Raw genomic sequence first — 16776 nt, 5'->3', positions numbered from 1 at the left:
TTAGGGTTTTAGTGTAATTAGGAATTTATGTAGTTTAGTTTTAGGGTTTTACATATCTTTTAAGTCAAATTGCATGTTGCTAAAAAAAAAAATTCAAAGATTTGTTCACAAAAGTAAAGAAGAAGTTACGGTGTAGATTTTACTGGTTCAATGCTAGAGAGTACAATTCAATGGTTTTGATTTACACTACGGATGATAACAAGAAGCGGAAATAAATTGGCAAAAATCATGTATACTTTGTTTGAGTTATGAAAACTTTTAAGAAGAAACTGTGTTGTTGTTGTGCTCCTTTGATTTAGCGAGTTTAGCTTGTATGAGTTTGTCCAAGATCGGTGGCTCCAATGGAATCACATCAAGACATCTCTCCGAAGCCGCAACGATCACCTGTCAATACAAACACACATCATGGTCGGAGAATCAATGGTCAGTTGCAAAAGATAGACATAGAGCCTCTGCTTGATGGTAATAAGAAGAAAAGTAAAGGAAGGAGCTTTAGGTGTAACCACCTCGTCGAGCAAGAAGTCTATTGCAGCTTCGTCCTCAACTGCTTCCTTCAATGGAGCTTTTAAGAACTGAATGTCTAGCTGAATCTGCTGGAACCCGCTCCGGTTAAACGTTTGGAGACGGACATATTCTTGCAAACTCTTCAGACAAAGTTTTACTGTTGTTGTAACAACGGATTCCTGCAAATATTTAGCACGAAAAGAGATCAGGAGATGATGAGCGTGTGGCAGTGCGCGTTTGATATAACTATAAGGGAACCTCTTTCGTTTTTACCTGGGTAAATTCAACCTTGGTGAATATTTCTACTTTTTGCTTGAACAGTTTTGCAAGATGTGTCTCGAAAAGCTGACTACGAGCTCTTTGTGAATTTGACCGTGCCATCTTATCATTATGGAGGGTATTGCTTCGTGATGAGGTTGTAGTGTTACTTCCGTTGCTGTCTGTTCTTTTGTGCTTACGGAAAGTCCCTTGAGGTAAAACTTGTTTCACTTCTTTACCAACTTCTTCTAACTGCGAAGTAGAAAATCCAAACAAATATGATTTATTGCATGCTCTTTAGATAATTTCCAGGTTAAGAGGAGAAGAGTTGTCAAACCTCGTGAAGAAACATATCGACATACATGTGAACCTCTCGTGGCTCCTTGTGCTGCATAATATTTGGAATTAAAAAACAATGACTGGTAAAATGCTTCTCTAAGAAGATTAGCCACACCACAACAGCAATACCTTAACCCAGTTAGGTGTCTTGAACCTTTTTCTCAGTAAAACTGATACCTTCTGTGTTCTTGTGTCTATGTACTGAAATATGAAATGATTTAGTTAGTTGATGTTAAGTTTTGGTAAACGACCTCAAGTTTTGGAGTTTCATTCATACATGCTGGAGAAGTTTCTCGCTGGCTGCGTGGAAGACCCGGCAAAGTTCTCCAGGAATAAAAGCAGGTCCATTCTCAAAGGCTTGGGAATTTCCACCAGAGAAGGAAGCAGCTATTTCCTGAATAAGCATATGAAATTTCTCAAAACCAGCTACCAATTGATTTAAACTTTATGCAAAACTACTTGTAAGAATCTCACCTCAGTAACTCTCGGGATGACCTTTTGTTCGATGAAGACAGAGAGCTGCGCCAATACAAGAATGAGACCAGCATGAATTTTGTCACTCGATTTTCCCTCTATATCGTTTGATGAGCTAGTTTTTCCAGAAAGCACTAGAAATTGAGCTTCTAGTGACCTGAAGAAGTCTTGAGATCCTTTCTGAATCCAACCACTGATTAAATCCTTCATCTTTATAAATATTCCAGTTTTTTCATCAAGAAGCTGACGGAAGTCCTGAAGTGATAGAACGAATATAAGCGTTTTTGAGCATGGAATTCATACAGATGATATAACAGCCAAAATATAATAAATAACAGAAGAAGGAATGTGCCTGAAATATATTTGTGGTGCCTTGTAGCACTGCTTTTTGGCTAGCTTCCAGGACAACCTTCAAGAGTTCCCCTTCAACTGCTTCCTTTTGGTTGATATCGAATTTCAAGAGAGTATCTGCCATGTATATATATACCTCATTATAATTCTATTTCATTTGAAGACTAAAACTTCACGAAGAGATTAATCTACTCTTCAAATTACTTAAAGGCCATTTCACAGAAGTTCTTATGAAAAGTGAAGCTACACTCATTCTCTCTTTTCCCTCACTAAGAAATTCTGAATCCAGTAGAAATTAGAAAACAGCGAACCTGATATATCCTGTTGAAGATGAGAAAACATTCTCGCAACAAATTGCTTAAGAGTAACCTGGGCAGCCTGAAATGAGGAGTGCTAGTAATCATATATAGTTCTACACATTATAACGAAAAATAGAACCACACAACATAAATGAGGGTCAACCTCTGCAGATAAATCAGAGAGTGCAGCCTCAGGTAGCACCTCGTCCATAAGTACCACATCTTCCCATACAATTCCTACGTCCAACAGAAATCAGACAGGGTATATATGTTCATTAGACTGATTTAACCAAAGCTTTCAGAAGAAATGAAAGCAACATAAAAAAGAGACAAGGGCATGAGGAAATTCACTGTACTCACGAAAAATTCCTAGAAAATCTGCTGCAGAAACCCGTTTTTTTATATATAGCTCCATGTACTCAAAGTGCCTAACAACCATAAGTGTTAGAAATTCTGCAGGTCAGACACAAACAAAGTCTCGATTTATGGATCAATATATCAAAGAAAAGTGCGTTACATTGCTGTTAAGGCTCTCGCGAGTTTGAAAAGTCTTTCTTCTGAGTCGGGGAATATTTCTCGATAAGCACGTATGGCCTCAGAAAATCCACGTACGGCATCCTATCAGAAAAAAGGGGACAACCATTAAAATATCAAAAGTGCAAATAAAAAGCTCGTCAAGTCTGATAAACCAAATGAAATAAAAGAAAAGAGATCTCAATATGGTGGCTAATGAGAAAATCTCCTGTAAAGCAGCTGCGGATATTCAAAGTGCTTAATAGATACAGTCAGTTTGACTGTGTTCCAACTTGCATTCATCAAAAACACAAAGGATAAGGAAGCGACATAGTCCGTGTTTACCTCATGAATTTTAGCAGGATGTTGGTCATTGCTTTCTGTATCGTTAGATGAATCATCGTCCTCTACAAGTGTACTTGCCTCCTCAGGCTTTATTTGAAGACCATCAAGAGACTGTTCCAGTTTTTCCAACAGTTTAGCCTTTAAGCTATCAACCTGCAGGATGTGCAATCCAAATTTATGTCACAACCAGTGATAAACCAGTTGTACAAGGATGAACATTACGAACGTTCTAGGTAGCTCTATAACAACTTAAACAAGTCACAGATAATTGAGCTAAGAGAAAGAACTGACAGGGACATCTAACTGCTTAAGAAGCACTGCAGCTTCAGCTCTCGCCTGTATGGATTCTGAATCTGAAAATAGCTTCGTCTGTCAAACAAGCCAAAATAGGTTTCTTGCATCAAGAAATAACAAACACAAAACATAAAGACCAGTTATTTGTTTATATGGTTGATAAGCCAGTATTGTATGTAGATTTTTATTAATCCAGACAAGTATAGACTACTAGGACCAAAAGGTATACCTGCAAGTTCTTTATGATAATTTCTATAGCTTCTTCGGAAGCTCGCCTGCAGTCTTGGAATGATGTATCGCCATATACCTGAACAGAAAGAGAAATTCATATTTTTAAACATATCTCCACATATATATCTTCAGAATGTTAAATGCCCCAGTAACATGAAAAGAATACTACAAAAAAATGGAAAAGTTATCCGAGGACAGATGTAAACCTTGAGAATTGGCATTGCTCCAGTATAGAACCTGACAGCATCGCCATAGGCTTCTGACTTGATACATTTTTGCAGTCTTGCAGGTAAATCATAGATGAACTGCTCTTTCTCACAAAAATTAATTTGAGTAAATTCATATTATTGCTATAATGATCAGGTGACAACACAGCAGATATATAAGCTAGCAAAAATGACTCATTACATACCTGAACTTTACGAAGAAGATTACGAGTCCGGTGCAGTTTCTCTATATGTTCTCTCTTTTCGAAAAGAGAAGTGTTGACCCCATCACTCTTTGATTGTACTGACATTATCTGCATGAGTCAGTTGGGAGATATACTATGAGTGAGAAGTTCCCATAAAAAAATCCAAAACTACGTGTATCATATGTGTTCAAAACACCTTCTGAAGAAGCTGGTCCATATTGCCTTCCATCCCGAAAATATTACTCTTCATCCTACCAGGTAAAGAAGCAACATTTTGAATTTAATATACTACCGAGTGGTGAAATCAAATCATATAGAGAAAAGTGTTAAATGACACACTTAACACCTGAAACGATCCATGAACCATTACAAGTACCTTTTGATTGTATCTGTTGCACTGATAAACTTGTTGTAATTTTCATAGACTAGCATTTGCAAGTCTGTGTCGAGATTTTTAATCTCAGCAGCCATTTGAACATGTCTTTGCAGAAGCACCTCCAAATTCGACTTTTTGATCTGCACAAGCCAATAAAATCACCAGACTGTGGCATATATCTCAATCAGATCGCTAGCACTACTGTCACCACACTTAACACAAACCTCATAAACCCAATTTAGTTCCGAACTATCAACCATTGCAGGAAGATCTTTGATAAGAACAACTAAATTTGCAGAATTCTCATAAGTTTGCATAGAAAATAACCAAACCAGACCACATTGATCAAGAGACCTCTACAAGAACCTTGCACTGTAAACTTCATCCGAAGGGTAGAATTCAAAACTAGCAACTATATTCCTGCTCCAAAAGATAACAGTCGGATCTAAACATATTCTAAATTTCGAACTAACCACTTAGACCAAGATCAAAGAGCCGAATCTAACTTCAGTGAATCGAAATACTCAATAATTTGATACAATATACAAGCTATTGACGCTTGTGTTGACGATTCACGAATATTCTGACAAGAAACGAAGACTAACCATGAGATCCATGTACTGATCAGCATCAAAGGAAGTGCTGTTGATGTTATCGAAAGAGGCGTTGATGGAGGAACCACTCGTCGAGATTGAAGGATCCGGTGCGTAGAAGCTCGACAATAGATCTCTCATTCTCTTCGCCTTTTCGTCCATCGGAGCTGCCTCCGTCGCCATTTTTCTAAACTCCTGCTTCTTCTCGACGACGAAAATATCTGTTACCGGAAGCAGAATTTTGGCGTCGGAGATTCGTAATGTGAATTGAAAAAGCAAGAAGAAACTGGATCCGACTAATCAACTGGGAAACGGATCCGTATCCGATTCGAACCGGAATACGGTTTAGCAGTCGGATTACTTTTTATGAGATTAGGCACTGGTTTAGTGTGATTGGTTCGTTCACTTATTTTAAATCAGTTTTATTCGTTGAAAAGTACATAGATTGGCTTTAGCTGTTCAAAAATCCATAAATTTGAAACTATTTTTCGAAATGATACATTTTTACTTATTGACCCCAATAATTCATAAATTGTTTTATCACCTATACAAAGTCCAAACTCGATGTCAAAATAAAATAAAATCTCAACTCTATAATAATTAATTAATAAAGACAAGCTTAAGTTATCAAACTTCAAATATCATCTCTCACAACTCTATAAGTTATTTTTATAAAAGTTACTTCTCTTAGCCAGTAATCATCAATGAGATTGGTGCTTTCTGGCTCTACGATGAGTAATGGCTGAATCATCTTTCTTGGAGCCTTCAGGTTTGCGAGCCCACACTGGTGCTTGGTCTGGTCCATATCTATAGTCATAGAAAAGCTCTTCGCTAGCTTCTATTCGTTCGTTTGCAAAAATCCCGACCCTGTGATCTCCTGCTACAAACATCACCTACACCACACAGAAAAAGACACCGTACTTATGCGGGAAGCGATGAGACCATGGTTACTACGACAATAGACTGAAAATCGCTCTTTTTTGTAAATAATTAACACCTTTCGAAAAGGGTTGAATAAATCTAGCAGATGATATACACATGTTACTTTACACATTACAATCATAAAGATTGTAGAAACAAGTGTGTTTTGATCATAACCTACAAAGCTAGATTTGATCATCTGTTTTCTATAGTGCTAATTGCGATTAGTTTCTACAAAATGTTATAATCCTAGTCCTCCTTCTAAATGGAACTTTTGAGTGGCTAGAGGTGAGAAAGAAGGTATAATTACTAACCGATCATGTGGTTTTTTCATACCAAAATGGATATGAGAGAGAAGCATTTAGTACCTTAGCGTAGCAATTGGGTTTAGCTGAGTGATTGGCAAATTTCAGCTTGTCACCTTTGCGTTGAGCATCGAGGACGTACTGCAAATATCAAAAGCTTACTGACATATGCGAAATTCAAGAGGAAACTATCAGAAAGAAGGGTGAGAGATTTGGTCACCTGATCATTCAAGTCAAAGAGGAAGGACGAATTTGCCCGGTCATATATTTTCCCACGCTTATCCGCCTCATGGTGTGAGATCAATTCACCGGTGTATTCTCCAAGGTATTCATTTTTGCTGACCGAGTTCTGATGATCAGATGAGGTTCAGATTACATACAAGAGGTATGAAACAGAAGTTAATGAGGAAGATATTCACATGCTTTACCTTTAGAAAAGCACCCCATCCAGCAACATCAGACTTTCCCAATAGGATCTGGTAAATATAGCACATGAGAAACTAGATTTATCAACAATGAATGCATTTTATTTTTAGTAAATACATGATTTGATGACAGTATTATACCCTCTGTTGTTGCCTCAGGAGAAGTCTCATGTTTCCGCATTGCCCTTCTCCGCGTCTTGGTGCTTCACCGAGAGAACCATCTCCACAACTGAGTGAATAAGCAAGGCATCTTAAGTTACTCATCAAATAGTAGATTTGATTGTATATGGCACATCAAGAGATCTAGATTTAAAATGACTACCTAACCCAGCAATTTCTGCAAACATCTGGATCACATTCTCTGCCAGCAGCAAAGCAGGGACACTGCCTACTTCTGCATTGACTCTTTGCACAATGACATCCTCGGAAACGATTTTTACAGCTTTTTGAGCACCTGAATTAAATCAATGGATGGTTATAAGAAGATCCTCTGTTACTTCAATTGACGTTAATTTGTTTGCATACCCGCAATATTTCTCGCAGCAAGTTTCATTAGTTAGACAAGGGCAATCCTTTCCGCACATTGACAGGCATCCACACGGCGTGTATTGTTTACAGGACTGGTTTTTGCCACCAGCTATTCTTTTCCAGACAGACGGATGACCAGCAGACTTTGTAGAGTATTTTAGCTTCCGGGTTTTGCCTTTTCTACGGAACAATCTTGTCCTTGGAGGCACCTCATCATTCTGTCAAGTAAAGTAAGAGAGCGGTAAACCAAAATATGATTCTGACAGACATGGCATGCTAATATCAATAAAATCTCAAATAAAATAATCACTTGTCTAAGCCAACTTATGGTCAACTATCGTTTTCTCTTGTCCAATGCAGGTATCAGGGAAAAATTAAGCAAGGAAATTGGCTTTTCCGGATCAGAACTTTTTTCTTCTGGAATAGATCTCTAACCCTATCAGTCTGACAAGCTAACTTTCAATACAACAATGCCCAAAGTCGCAGATACTGCAGAAAATTTGAAAAGACAAAAGACCCTAGGAAGATCAAGAGCTTACATCATTCCCTGGGTCAGTCCTGCCATCATCCAACAGCAAATTTGGGGTACTAGATCTTCGAAAAACTGAAACTTCGTTTTCACGCATGTAATTGGACACATCTAGGCATGTCTTCAAGCCAGAAAGCAGGTTTCTTGCAATAAGACAGCTGAGATAGCACGGACAAAACATACTAGATGTAAATACGTTATAGGTGTTCTGTGTTTAAAGATAATAATTTACCAAGATCCAGTTTACCTGTTTCTTCCAAAGATTTCGACTCCCTTCAAGTAAAGATCCTTCTCGATAGGATTCCACTCTGTAGATGGTCGACTTGTCTCAGACATTTCTGCAATGATTATTGCTCCGTTTCCACTACCATGGTGTGGCTGACAAATTGAGGAACCACCATCATGGACCGAATTGTCTGGAATAGGCTCACCTACTTCTTTTGCATCAGCTTCTGAGTCTCTGTTTACTTTATTGTCAGTTGTTCCACCTTGATCACCCTTTGTGCTATCCAATGCCTGATCTAAGCTAGGGACAGAATTAACAAATGACATTTTTGTATCTGAGGCTGCGGTCTTCTGTTTCTTGTTCGATAAATTAGGCAGATCATTGGAGTCTTTTAGAATTGGGACCTCACGCTTTCCTCTAATTCCATGCTCTTGTTCTACACCAGAGGATGAATCTACATTCTTGATACCAATATCAGTCTTCTCAACTTGCAGACTGACACCACTAGCAGCAGCATGGGGAACATCAGAGGAGACAGCCTTGCTGCATTCCTCTTCTGAAGCTTTCTCTTCTGCTTTAGATGCAAAATTACTGCATGTTTCTGGTACTTCTCTGACCGCCTTGAGCTAAAATCATTAACATAAGAATAATGGTGATTCAAACTCTGGAACCAAGAAAAATTACTGCATAAACAAGACTATGCACTAGTACAACTACAATGAAAGATCACTCCTCTAGCAAACGCATACATGCTAAACCTCAATCTAGGTCAGAGCATATATTCCATGATCTCACTAATGAATATAGTTTATTAACTACGAATATACAAATCACTCTGAGAATGTAAAGAGACAGAGAGAGAGATAGACCTGGAGGTAACAATGTTTGCTGCAGGGTTTCCTATCACCTTCATAATCAGACCAATAAGGCTGTTTTTCACTCTGTCAACCAAAGTTCTCTTGTTATGTTGTCCACTGAAACTTTAGCAATACAACTAAAGAAAGTAAAGACAAATTCAAGCTTACAGCACTAATCAAAGGCTGAGAACATCCATGCAGACGACAGTCAAATACCTGTTAGAAATAACCAAAGAAGGATTAACATGATTAACAAACACTTAATAATACATGCTCTCTCTGTCACAAAGAACAATCCAAGTACCAAGCAACGGCGGCAGAAAAGATTATCAAAAGAATCTAGAGCTGCACCAAGGCCCTTTTCCAGAGATATTCCCAGCTTGAATCCGGAATTAGAAAATTCCTCGGTATTCTGCTTATCCTTCAACTTGAGCTCATTGTATCTTTCCTGCAGCAGACAGGAAAGCCAAACATCATTAGTGAAGAAGAATAGGAAGACCAGAAAAACATCATTAGATAAACCACAAGAACAAGATGACTAAAAACTGCACCAGGATATCAGAAGCATCTACGCTTAGCAACTGGCAAAGGGCATCCTGCACTTCCTCACCCATGCCATACTCCTGCCCAATTAACCTGCCAATTCAAGTCAAACGAGGTATGAAGAAATTCATATATAGTGAGATATATTTCAAACCTAATGCTAATGAAGAGTCTTACAGAATGAAATTTGATATGAATACGAAATATGACATCTTTTTTTAGCATCAACAAATGTGATTCATTGGTTAATAAATTCCACCCAGGTACTTCTTCAAATACCAGTATCACAATTTTTCCCCATCAGAGTACATGAGAGTCCATAATTTACACTCTCTGCAAAACTAACCATATAATGGAATCTTCACCCTCGGAAAATTCACGTTTTTCCTCCTCAGGTTCTGGTTCTTCCTCACTATCGCTGCATATTAGCGTCTCACCACCATGTTGTTCATAGTAGATTTGTCTTCGACCAACCACAGACTGATCTTCAGCCATTCTTTGATTTCTGCATGGTTAAGATATTTTTTCAGAAAAGAAAAACAACACATAATATGAAAACTGAATTTGATGTTCTAGTCTATTGTTCAACTGAATTTAGAATAGCATGCTACCAACGCAAAAATGAGAACTAGAAAAGGTGCATGCCTGTCCAAAAATATCCAGGTAGTGTATGGCGGTATTCTCTCAGCAATAGGAAGCTTGACACTTGCTGATATAACATCCTTAGTAGGAACATAGTCTCTATCTCCCACACCATGAGAAAAACCATTTAACTTGCAGAGTGGCATTCTCATTCTCGAAGAAAGCATATTGCTATTTCCATTATCCTCTGCGGTAGCTCGGCTCGATGCAGCAGATGAAAAGGGAGAAACATGAGCATCCACTTTCTTTCTATTAGCCTCAAATTTCTCCTACATTCCCAGGAAAACAATCAAAAACGGATAAATGATTTCAAATTTTTTAGACATTAGTATAATTAGTAAAGAACATCAAGTATAGAAACTCTCTTACTTTAATAGACCTAACTCTTTCTCCTTGAATTTTCCTTTTAAGCTCACTTAATCTGTTTTCCAAACCCTCGAGTCTATCTTCTTCTTCTTCACCATCATCATCATCATCTACATGAGACTTCTATTCAGAAGCCCAAATCAAAACAAAAATCGTGTAAAAAACAAAAGCAACGAGGAAAAACACTAATTCTATAAGGTCCATCAACTCCAACAGTGAACAAAAGTAAGAGAGCGATTATAATTTGATGAACTCAAACGGATTTCACGAACAATCAGCTGAAAAAACGCGAATGATCATGCGCATACGAGCAAAATCAGATAATAAATCAAAAAAAAAAAAAAAAGAGGAGATTGAAAGGTAAATCTGAGTACGATTCGTCCAGAGGAGTTGCTATCGTCCGTCACCATTGATGACTCCTCGAGCTTTCCGCTTCTCTTCCGCTCGAACTTTCTCTCTCTCTCTGCTTTTTCCGCAATCAGACTTGTGAGAAGGACGAACGGAGTGTGGACTGGAAGGGGGGTTACATTACATACAAAGAACGCCACACGTGTGAATGAATAGTGCTTATACGTGTGTAATTTAATTAGTGGTTTTGCGACAATTATTTTCTATTTGTGATTATAATTGTATGTTATCTTAAAGATAACTATTACGACATGCCTGGCTCTGGAGCCGTTGAGGCTAATAATGGCTAATATTATTAACGTCAAAGTCTCTAGAGCCACACAGGTTATAGCAGTTACGTTTGAGATAAGTATTAGTTGTAAAGTAATAAACTCTGAACGTAAAAATATTAAGATATTTGTGATTATAATTGTATTTTATCTTAAAGGTAACTACTATGATTTGTGTGGCTTTAGAAACTTTGACGTTAACAATACTAGCCATTGAGGCTAAGAATATTAGCTGTAAAGTAAAAATCTCTGAGCGTAAAGATTTAAACTGTAAAGATTTTTTTTTTTTAACATATGTATGCTTCTTATAAACTTGTAAAGGGAGATACAAATATCTTTCTAACCATAATGGTGGTACAGAGAATTAATTAACTGAGCCTTTTTAGATAAGATGTCCGCAGCTGCATTTCTTTCCCAATTAACATGTGCTAAGGAAGAGAACGGAAGCTTCACCATCCAATAACGAATATCATAAAGAAGAGTGATGATCTTATTATGATCACTCTGCGTATTGATCAGATTTACTAGCTCTGCATTATCGCTCTCAAACCACACATAAGTACATAATGTAGTCCTCGGGACCAAGTCACTTGAAGGGCATGAAGAAATCCGAGAGCCTCTGCTTGAAGAGATAATTGTGACGATTGAAGTTGAGCACGCCCTGAACTAAGGAAACATCCATTGCAATCTCTGTAAATCCATCCTGAATGTATGACAGTCCTTTCCTGAACATAACCACTATCAAAAATAATAATAATAAAAACTGTGATTTTAACTAATAAGAAAGGAATTACTTTAAATATTGGTTTGATACCATAAAAATTATATTTAAAATATTAGTTTTTCAACAGATTATATTTTATTTAGATTATTCCATAAAAAAAAAGTATTATACTGTTACTTTTAGCTGTAAAAACTTTTACTGTAAAAAGCCTTTAAAAATTAACAGTACAAACTAATCACCTGTACATAGTTTTTTTATATTGGAAAAAGTATATTCAAATTCTATTTGTATATCTGATGGTTGTGGCAAATATTAATTAATTAACGCAAAAATATATACAAAATTCTATCCTCCAATAAAGGAGAATCCAAAATCCAAAGAGCTGTAATAATGTCCCAAACTCAAAAGCTTCTCTGGTGGAAATTTTCTCACCGTAAGTGGGAGAAAAACAAATAAAAAGAAGAAAACCCTGGCTTCTATCATCGGCCTTCGTGAAGATCTTCTGAGAAAACAGTTGTTCGTGTAATATTTTCATGATCAAAAGCGCTTAGACCAGAATAAGGACCAGAAGAGAACATAGAAGAGGTTACTTCTGACTCGAACGTAGCTGATGATTGTCTCCGGTTAGGACGAGCTTTATTTGAAGTGTTTAAAACCGGGTCTTGATACTCAACCACCCGTTGAACCATTTTAAGTGACTGAACCACTTCGCCCATCGTTGGTCTCTGGCTAGCTTCAGGTGCAACACAAGCTGCAGCGATTGTGCATACTCTTATGAAATCTTCTTTCGGGTATTTTCCTTCAAGTCTTGAATCGACTAGTTCTTCTAACCGGTCTTTGTCTCTTAAAACTGGCCTTGTCTGCATCCAGAATCAAATTTTTACATTCGAGACTTCAAAAGCTTAAGTTTTCGACAATGAAAGTGCAGGAAGATCTAGGAGATGACAAGAACTTTCTACTTACCCAAGTGACGAGATTTTCTTGGCCTGAAGGTTGTGACATATCCACAGGTTTTCTACCAGTTAACAATTCGAGAAGGACCACACCGTAACTATAAACATCACTCTTGACGAGTAGGTGTCCCGTCATTGCATATTCAGGCGCAACATATCTGAAAACAGATCGCGGATTCAATAGGCAACTCAGAATTTAAGGTTGTATATGAAAACTGTCGAGAGATATGAGCAACTCACCCAAATGTGCCCATAACACGAGTAGATAAGTGATTACCCCTGCCTTCAGGAGCTTGTTTGGCTAGGCCAAAATCTGCAACTTTGGCGTTGAAGTTGTTTTCAAGGAGTATATTAGAGGCTTTAAAATCTCTGTGTATAACGGAGGGTTGCGAGTCTTCATGAAGGTATGCAAGTCCTCTTGCAGCATCAAGTGCAATCTTCATTCTGGTGTCCCAATCAAGAGGACAGTTCAACCCGAGAGGCCCTGAAGCATAAACAATGACTTAAATAAACCACTCTTGTAGATGAACTCAGTGTACAATAACTACTTTTGACAATGTCAGATCTAAAAATAGGCAGCAAGGGAAGCAAAGAGGAGATATTACCATGGAGCCAAGCCTCGAGGCTGCCATTTGGAACAAGCTCATAACAAAGTAGGTGCTGAGAAGAATCTCGACTACTATAGTAACCCACAAGTTTCACAAGATTACGATGATGAAGACGGCTAAGCATATCAATCTCCACCTGGAATTCTTTATCACCTTGTGGCCCACCACTTGTGAGCTTCTTAATCGCTACAGCAGTACCATCGGCTAAGATGCCTCTGTAAACCTTGCCAAACCCACCTTCTCCTAGAATGCTAGCAGATTCAAAATTGCTAGTTGCCTCTTTGAGTTCTTCATATGACAGAAACCGTGTACTTGCTGGGTGAGGAAGAGATCCCCCAAATGAACCAGCGTCCAGGTTCCTTGGTTTTACTGAAAGAAAGGAATATGCGATCAAGTTTTTACTAAGAACAAGAACTAAAAGTTAATTGCCAGGATTTAGGAAAGTAACATAAATCACACTGGTAAGTGGACAGCAATCATTCATCATCTATGTATCCCCATTTTTCTCAATCCTTTTGTTTGATTCCTAAGGTCTGTTGGCTTTTTACATAAGGTCTGTTGACAACTAACAACACAACTTTAAACCCAATATAAAAGTTGACATTATCCCAACATCTATGCTAACTTCCCAATGTGCTGCTCACATGATGTGTACCTTTTGACATGATTCACGTATTCCTAACTGAGATCGGCCTATAATTTAAACCTTGTAATCAGAAGAGGTACATACCAGCTTCTTTGTGAGGATCTGGAGCTTTCTCTTCTCGGAGTGCGCGGGAACAAATAACAAGTACAGTGATTATGGCAAGTATAAGCACACCAGCGGCTATAGAAAAGATAAGAATAAGATTGGGATGCCTCTTTTTCCCTGGAGATCTTACTGACGTAGTTGCTGAGGATCCTTGTGATGGTGCTTTATGAGGTGAAGAAGCCACTAGAGGTGCTGCAAACATATTAAGACCTATCTTAGTGCAAATGCAAGGAATCATGGTGATATACTCCAAAAAGCATCAAACTGGGAGATGCTTTTTTAACATAAAAAACTATATCAGTCTACTTTCTTTCGGCTATGCTATCTTGAATGTGATGAAACTTTGACCGCAGATGTGAAATCAAATGTGCAGAATTGATGGGGCGATTGAATTCTTTCCCAGATACAATTGTAGAAAAGTACTTTACCTTGCGAAGGTGCAGGGGCCTCAAACCAAGTAAGGTTTAGAAGTTTGTAATCTCCCACCAAAGTAGGGCTAAATTGAATCTTGTGGCTGATAAGGGAAGAGTTTATTGCGGATGCCTGACTAGCTGAGAAACTAATTCCAGAATGAGGGGTGATATCCATCGATATGTTCATCCTTGATAAGCTTAGCACATAGAAGTTAATCAGCTCGATTTGGTGAGGTAGGAGACCAAGCTGGGTAGCAAATTCGTTCAAGAACATGTTCCAACTAGGAGTTTCTGAAACATTCAAGAGAAGGATGTCCAGTTTTATAGGATACACGCAGTGGCAACCAATACTTCTTCGTTTAAGCACCATATCTGATTTGCAACAATCTGGAAGAACAACAAATAAACACAATGAATCTTGAATCAAAAAGTTATTCAAATTCAAAATGGAAAAGAGAGAAAGTTGAACTTAAATTATCCTTGTAAAGGCTAACATTGATTTAGTTATGAGAATGGATAATTTCTTACTTGAAATGGAGGGCGACAAAGGTGGCTGAGTTAAGGCATCAGGAAGAACACCATTGCTAGATTGTGCTGGAGCAATATCAGCCAAGCCGGCTCCAGGAGACTGAGCATTCCTTTTCATGGAAGGTTTGGAGAAATGTGAGCTGGTAGGGGGATGATCAGAAGCGACCAAACGACTATAAGGGGGAGAATGCTGAGGTGCTTCTGCTTGTTGTGGTGCGAAATACTTTCTGTGAAACCGCGGAAATTCAGCTGGTAGGGGCAGATCAGTGATAACTGGTGAAGTTGAAGGTGATAACGTTGGTGAAACTGGCAGTCCTTCATGTTGAGCATCAGCTAATTGAACACTGACGAGAGAAACCACACAATATACAATAACCACCGCCTTCAACGCCATTATTAGGTCATCTCTTTGTGAATCTGGGATTGTTATATCGTTAAAAACAGTGAGATAGAGCTAAGACAAGAACAGAACTAAAGCTAGCCATGTGATTAGGTATTGCAACCATTCGGGAGTAATTTTGAAAGAATGTCTTTAAGCAACCTAATGAATTCAACCTACTATTCTATATTCATGAAAATATACAAAGACATGGTCCAAAACCCAAATCACTTCCAACATACTTTGCCTTTTTGAGCCTGGATAATCTAACATATAGGTCCAGAGCTAAAGATCATGTACCATATATTTAGAAACTATAAACCTAAAAATCTTGAGCACGATAAGTTCAAATCCAAACTACATTCCAAATCTATATTGTGACTTGATATTCACTAACCAAAATCAGAGTGACCTAACAGATAAAGAAACAAAGTAACTAGATATCACATAGGTCCCATAGACAAAATTAGAAATCCGAAACATCACAACTTTTTTTCCTCCAATTTCAAAATTCCTTAAAAATCGAGATCACTACACTTGGAAGAGACAGTATAAGAAGCTAATAGATAAACGAGAATTTACCAGAAGAGCTCGCGAGTGAGAAAATCGACATCACCGACACTTTCTCTTGCCTTGAAAACCCTCAGATCTACACAAAAACTCGCCGCGAGAACAGAAACTCACAGCGGAAGACGAAATCTCAAGAAAAAACGAAACGTAAAAGACCTTAAACCCGGAAAAAAAAACACTCTTCAGGGGGTTTTCAACGGTGGATCCGAGAAGAGAGATATATTAACACCACTAAACAGAGTTCCGTAAACCCTAGAAAGAGAATCCGCCATCGTCACCAACGATTTTCAGCTCCCAGAAAAAAAATATTCCGTTGGCGGAGATTTCTTCGGATTCACTCAGCTTTTAGTACTGTAGAAGCTCCATCTCTCTCTCTCTCTCTCTTTTTTTCTCTTTCGAGAAATTATTTTAAAAAAAAATTAATTGTTTAGTCCAAAATGTTTATTTAATATTCTTTTTTTTTTTTTCTGATCGTTTCGGTTTTTGAATGCGCGACAAAAAGAAGAGAAGCGTGCGGCGTACTTGAGCGTATATGTCCACGCACACTAAAATACGCCGTTAACGGAAAACAAACATTAACGGTAGCTAAAAACAAAAAGCGTCACAGTCAGTCAGTCAGTCACTATCGGACTTCTCTGTTAATATTTTGATCCGTTAAAAGTTAAAATGAAAACCAATGTTAAACCGGAAAAAATAAAAAATCCTTTCTTACAATGGCAATGGTATCGAACAATTTACTTAAGGTTCTAAAGGTGAAGTGGCAGTACAATATTTTCGAAAGCTTTTCTCAAGAATAGATAGCTAGCTTGAATGATTCTGCCCGGTGAATAAGACGATGAACA

At 37.9% G+C, this 16776-nt stretch overlaps 3 protein-coding genes across 7 annotated transcripts; all 3 read right to left on the bottom strand.

The window, feature by feature from the left end:
• Window positions 1-74: 74 nt before the first annotated feature.
• On the bottom strand, window positions 75-5352 carry AT4G02030 (Vps51/Vps67 family (components of vesicular transport) protein). Of its 2 annotated transcripts, NM_001203725.1 has the most exons (22): window positions 5002-5258; window positions 4870-4897; window positions 4621-4667; window positions 4397-4536; window positions 4217-4271; window positions 4021-4128; window positions 3815-3913; window positions 3607-3684; window positions 3375-3452; window positions 3084-3236; window positions 2743-2843; window positions 2586-2653; window positions 2389-2462; window positions 2238-2304; window positions 1928-2043; window positions 1576-1830; window positions 1379-1495; window positions 1231-1302; window positions 1100-1150; window positions 778-1014; window positions 507-683; window positions 116-384 (listed from the first exon to the last, which is right to left on the bottom strand). In NM_001203725.1, the coding sequence occupies exons 1-22, from the start codon at window positions 5170-5172 to the stop codon at window positions 259-261; spliced, it is 2418 nt and encodes an 805-aa protein (NP_001190654.1). In that variant the 5' UTR covers window positions 5173-5258; the 3' UTR covers window positions 116-258. The 2 variants fall into 2 exon arrangements, with proteins under 2 accessions (NP_192112.2, NP_001190654.1); NM_116434.4 differs by lacking the exons at window positions 4621-4667; window positions 4870-4897 and having other exon boundaries at window positions 75-384; window positions 5002-5352.
• Window positions 5353-5446: 94 nt separating this feature from the next.
• SWN (SET domain-containing protein) lies at window positions 5447-10854 on the bottom strand. Of its 4 annotated transcripts, NM_116433.3 has the most exons (17): window positions 10706-10854; window positions 10335-10454; window positions 9969-10234; window positions 9670-9828; window positions 9332-9416; window positions 9085-9228; window positions 8949-8996; window positions 8793-8864; window positions 7945-8549; window positions 7708-7855; window positions 7166-7386; window positions 6963-7094; window positions 6782-6869; window positions 6644-6691; window positions 6436-6564; window positions 6279-6356; window positions 5447-5882 (listed from the first exon to the last, which is right to left on the bottom strand). In NM_116433.3, exons 1-17 carry the CDS (start codon window positions 10739-10741, stop codon window positions 5691-5693), a joined length of 2571 nt encoding a protein of 856 aa, NP_567221.1. In that variant the 5' UTR covers window positions 10742-10854; the 3' UTR covers window positions 5447-5690. The 4 variants fall into 4 exon arrangements, with proteins under 4 accessions (NP_567221.1, NP_001328435.1, NP_001328436.1 ...); NM_001340357.1 differs by having other exon boundaries at window positions 5476-6356; window positions 10706-10834; NM_001340355.1 differs by having other exon boundaries at window positions 5479-5882; window positions 6279-6564; window positions 10706-10837.
• A 1116-nt stretch (window positions 10855-11970) lies between these two features.
• AT4G02010 (Protein kinase superfamily protein) lies at window positions 11971-16373 on the bottom strand. The gene is made up of 8 exons (NM_116432.5): window positions 15947-16373; window positions 14986-15402; window positions 14473-14844; window positions 14024-14236; window positions 13291-13662; window positions 12926-13169; window positions 12696-12843; window positions 11971-12592 (listed from the first exon to the last, which is right to left on the bottom strand). The coding sequence occupies exons 1-8, from the start codon at window positions 15975-15977 to the stop codon at window positions 12212-12214; spliced, it is 2178 nt and encodes a 725-aa protein (NP_192110.2). The 5' UTR covers window positions 15978-16373; the 3' UTR covers window positions 11971-12211.
• Window positions 16374-16776: the final 403 nt, after the last annotated feature.

This window comes from Arabidopsis thaliana, chromosome 4 (genome assembly GCF_000001735.4).
Source record: "Arabidopsis thaliana chromosome 4, partial sequence".
NCBI lineage: Eukaryota > Viridiplantae > Streptophyta > Magnoliopsida > Brassicales > Brassicaceae > Arabidopsis > Arabidopsis thaliana.
This window is presented reverse-complemented; position numbering and strand designations above follow the sequence as displayed.